The sequence below is a fragment of the Bison bison genome, unplaced genomic scaffold (genome assembly GCF_000754665.1).
Source record: "Bison bison bison isolate TAMUID 2011002044 unplaced genomic scaffold, Bison_UMD1.0 scf7180017864304, whole genome shotgun sequence".
NCBI lineage: Eukaryota > Metazoa > Chordata > Mammalia > Artiodactyla > Bovidae > Bison > Bison bison.
This window is the reverse complement of record NW_011494876.1, coordinates 15941779-15946315: the sequence shown is the minus strand read 5'-3', so window position 1 is coordinate 15946315 and position 4537 is coordinate 15941779. Positions and strand designations below refer to the sequence as shown.

General features: G+C 65.5%; 1 protein-coding gene across 1 annotated transcript in view; it reads left to right on the top strand.

Moving 5' to 3' along the window:
• The window catches only part of BSN (bassoon presynaptic cytomatrix protein), a 37814-nt gene that overhangs the window by 21000 nt on the left and 12277 nt on the right, over positions 1–4537 (top strand). The window contains 1 exon segment of the mRNA XM_010851960.1: positions 2–4535. Within this exon segment, the coding sequence (XP_010850262.1) occupies positions 2–4535 (4534 nt within the window).

Sequence of the window (4537 nt, the reverse complement as noted above, 5' to 3'; positions counted from 1 at the left end):
CCTTCAACTCCGATGAGGAGCTGGAGGAGATCCTGGAGGAAGAAGACTCCACAGAGTGGGGGCGCCGGGGGGAGCAGCAGGATGCAGCAGAGTCCTCCGACGACTTCGGGAGCCAGCTGAGGCACGACTACGTGGAGGACAGCAGTGAAGGTGGCCTGTCCCCCCTCCCGCCCCAGCCCCCGGCCCGGGCGGCAGACCTGACCGACGAGGAGTTCATGCGGCGGCAGATCCTGGAGATGAGCGCGGAGGAAGACAACCTGGAGGAGAATGAGGCCGCCCCCGCCAAACACGCCTCCCAGAAGGGTGGCCCCCGGCCCCGGCCCGAGCCCAGCCAAGAGCCGGGAGCACTGCCCAAGAGGCGCCTGCCCCACAACGCCACCACGGGCTACGAGGAACTGCTGTCCGAAGGAGGCCCTGCAGAGGACGTAGACGGCACTGCTGGGGCCCTGCAGGGTGGGCTCCGCCGCTTCAAGACCATCGAGCTCAATAGCACGGGCAGCTATGGCCATGAGCTGGACATGGGCCCAGGCCCCGACCCCAGCCTGGACCGGGAGCCAGAGTTGGAGATGGAGAGCCTGACAGGCTCGCCCGAGGACCGCTCCCGTGGGGAGCACTCATCCACGCTGCCAGCCTCCACGCCCAGCTACACGTCGGGCACCTCGCCCACTTCCCTGTCCTCGCTGGAGGAGGACAGCGACAGCAGCCCCAGCCGCCGGCAGCGGCTGGAGGAAGCCAAGCAGCAGCGCAAGGCCCGGCACCGCTCGCATGGGCCCCTGCTGCCCACCATCGAGGACTCCTCGGAGGAGGAGGAGCTGCGGGAGGAGGAGGAGCTGCTGCGGGAGCAGGAGAAGATGCGGGAGGTGGAGCAGCAGCGCATCCGCAGCACGGCCCGCAAGACCCGGCGGGACAAGGAGGAGCTGCGGGCCCAGCGGCGGCGCGAGCGCTCCAAGACCCCGCCCAGCAACCTGTCGCCCATCGAGGACGCCTCGCCCACGGAGGAGCTGAGGCAGGCGGCCGAGATGGAGGAGCTCCATCGCTCCTCCTGTTCCGAGTACTCGCCCTCACCTTCCCTCGACTCGGAGGCTGAGGCCCCGGAGGGGGGCCCCGGCCGGCTCTACAAGTCGGGCAGCGAGTACAACCTGCCCACCTTCATGTCCCTCTACTCTCCAACCGAGACCCCCTCGGGCAGCGCCACAACCCCCAGCTCCGGCCGGCCCCTCAAGAGCGCTGAGGAGGCCTATGAGGAGATGATGCGGAAGGCCGAGCTGCTTCAGCGGCAACAGGGCCAGGCGGCAGTGGGCCGCGGGCCCCACAGTGGTCCCTCTCAGCCCGTAGCTCCCCGGGCTCAGGGTTCCTTTGAATACCAGGACAGCCCAGACCGCGACTACAGCGGGGTTGCTCAGCCGGCCGCGGAGGGCACACCAGCCGGCTTGGGAGCAGCCGTGTACCAGGAGATCCTCCAGACGTCCCAGAGCATCGCCCGAATGCACCAGGCCTCCTCGCGGGACCTGGCCTTTGCTGAGGACAAGAAGAAGGAGAAGCAGTTTCTGAACGCCGAGAGCGCGTACATGGACCCGATGAAACAGAATGGCGGCCCACTCACCCCTGGTACCAGTCCCACCCAGCTCGCTGCCCCTGTGTCTTTCGCCACCTCCACCACCTCAGACAGCAGCGGGGGCCGAGTCATCCCTGATGTCCGTGTGACTCAGCATTTTGCAAAAGAGCCTCAGGACCCCGTCAAGCTGCACAGCACTCCTGCCTCCCCCAGCTCCACCTCCAAGGAAGTAGGCATAGGCTTTGCCCAGGGCCTCGGGGCCTCGGCCTCCATGGCTGTGACCCCTAGTCCGGCTGGCCTGCCACGAGGGTACATGGCTCCGACTTCCCCAGCAGCCTCGGAGCGTAGCCTTTCACCCTCTTTCGCTGGCCATGGCTATGGACAGAGCCCGGCCACTGCAAACTATGGGTCTCAAACTGAGGAGCTACCCCAAGCCCCCCGTGGCCCAGCTGTCAGTGGGCGGGCTACCAGAGAGAAGCCCCTGGGCATGAGTGAGGGTGAGAGTGGCCCCCCACAGACCTCCGGGGGATATCCCTACTTTGCGGGCTCCAGCCCCCCTCTTTCTCCATCTTCTCCCTCAGAGAGTCCCACATTCTCCCCTGGCAAGCTGGGCCCAAGGGCCACCGCAGAGTTCTCTACACAGACGCCAAGCCTGACCCCTGCCTCGGACACACCACGGAGCCCTGGTGCCCCTGCACCGACACCCACGGTGGCTCAGGGCACACAAACGCCACATCGACCCAGCACGCCTCACCTGGTATGGCAGCAGTCCTCTCAGGATGCCCCGTTCATGGTTATCACCCTGGCATCAGATGCCTCCAGCCAGACCAAGATGGTCCATGCCAGTGCCTCCACTTCCCCAGTGTGCTCACCTGTTGACACCCAGCCCATCACCCACAGCTACAGCCAGACAACACCTCCAAGTGAGTCTCAGCCCCCTGAGCCACCTGGGCCCCCTGGCTTCCCGAGGGCACCCAGCGCTGGTGCAGATGGGCCCCTGGCAGTGTATGGCTGGGGCGCCCTGCCTGCTGAGAACATCTCCTTGTGCCGGATCTCCTCCGTCCCTGGAACGTCTAGGGTTGAGCCTGGCCCCAGAGCCCCGGGCAGTGCCGTGGTAGACCTTCGCACTGCCGTCAAGCCCACGCCCATCATCCTCACCGACCAGGGCATGGACCTGACCTCTCTGGCCGTGGAAGCGAGGAAGTACGGCCTGGCTCTGGATCCAGTCCCAGGACGCCAGTCAACTGCTGTGCAGCCTCTGGTGATCAACCTCAATGCCCAGGAGCAGACACATGCCTTCCTCAGCACCGCCACCACCGTGAGCATCACCATGGCCTCCTCTGTGCTCATGGCTCAGCAGAAGCAGCCTGTGGTCTATGGAGACCCCTTCCAGACCCGGCTTGACTTTGGCCAGGGTGCAGGGAGCCCAGTGTGCCTAGCCCAGGTCAAGCAGGTAGAGCAGGCCGTCCAGACCGCGCCGTATCGTGGTGGGCCTCGGGGAAGACCCCGGGAGACTAAGTTTGCCAGGTATAACCTGTCCAACCAGGTAGCACCTCTGGCCAGAAGGGACGTTTTGATCACTCAGGTGGGCCCGGCCCAAAGTGTTGGCCTCAAGTCGGGCCCAGTGCCAGAGCCTGGTACTGAACCCCATCGGGCCGCCCCTACAGAGCTGCGGTCGCACGCCCTGCCAGGCACCAGGAAGCCGCACACAGTGGTAGTGCAGGTGGGCGAAGGTGCAGCAGGCACCGTGAGCACACTGCTCCCAGAGGAGCCGGCAGGGGCCCTAGACCTCACGGGGATGAGGCCAGAGAGCCAGCTGGCATGCTGCGACATGGTCTACAAGTTCCCGTTTGGCAGCAGCTGCACGGGCAGCTTCCGCGCCACCCCAAGTGCACCTGAGAGGAGTGTGGCAGAAGTTGCCCCACCTGGCCAAAGCAGCGGCCCCTTCTACAGTCCCCGGGACCCAGAACCTCCCGAGCCCCCCACCTACCGGGCTCAGGTGATCGGGGCACCTGGCCCCCATGACGAGCAGAGGCCCTACCCACAGGGCCTCCCTGGCAGGCTGTACTCCTCTATGTCTGACACTAATCTGGCTGAGGCCGGCCTAAACTATCATGCCCACAGGTTTGGGCAGCTCTTCCAGGGCCCAGGGCGAGACTCAGCCATGGACCTCAGCTCCTTGAAGCACTCCTACAGCCTGGGCTTTGCAGATGGCCGCTACCTTGGGCAGGGCTTGCAGTACGGTTCATTCACTGACCTGCGTCACCCCACAGACCTTTTGACTCACCCGCTTCCCATGCGGCGCTACAGCTCAGTGTCAAATATCTACTCGGACCACAGGTATGGCCCACGGGGAGATGCAGCTGGCTTCCAGGAGGCCAGCCTGGCCCAGTACAGCGCCACCACAGCGCGTGAGATAAGTCGTATGTGTGCGGCCCTCAACTCCATGGACCAGTATGGAGGGAGGCACGGCAGCGGTGTTGGGGGCCCCGACCTCATGCAGTATCAGCCCCAGCCCGGGCTCAGTGCCCCACAGGGCCTGGCTCCCCTGAGACCTGGCCTCCTTGGGAACCCCACCTTCCCAGAGGGCCAGGGTAGTCCTGGAAGCCTGGCCCAGTACCGGCCTACAGCTGGCCAGGCCGCAGCAGTCAGACAGCTGCTGCCATCCACAGCCACCGTGCGGGCGGCCGATGGCATGATCTACTCGACCATCAATACTCCAATTGCTGCAACACTGCCCATCACCACGCAGCCTGCCTCAGTCCTGCGACCCATGGTGCGTGGCGGCATGTACAGGCCTTACCTACCCGGTGGAGTCGCAGCCGTGCCACTTGCCAGCCTGACGCGCATGCCTGTGATTGCCCCGCGCGTACCTCTCGGGCCCACGGGGCTGTACCGATACCCTGTACCAAGTAGATTCCCCACCCCTGCCAGTGTTCCACCCACTGAGGGTCCTGTCTACCTGGGGAAGCCGGCTGCTGC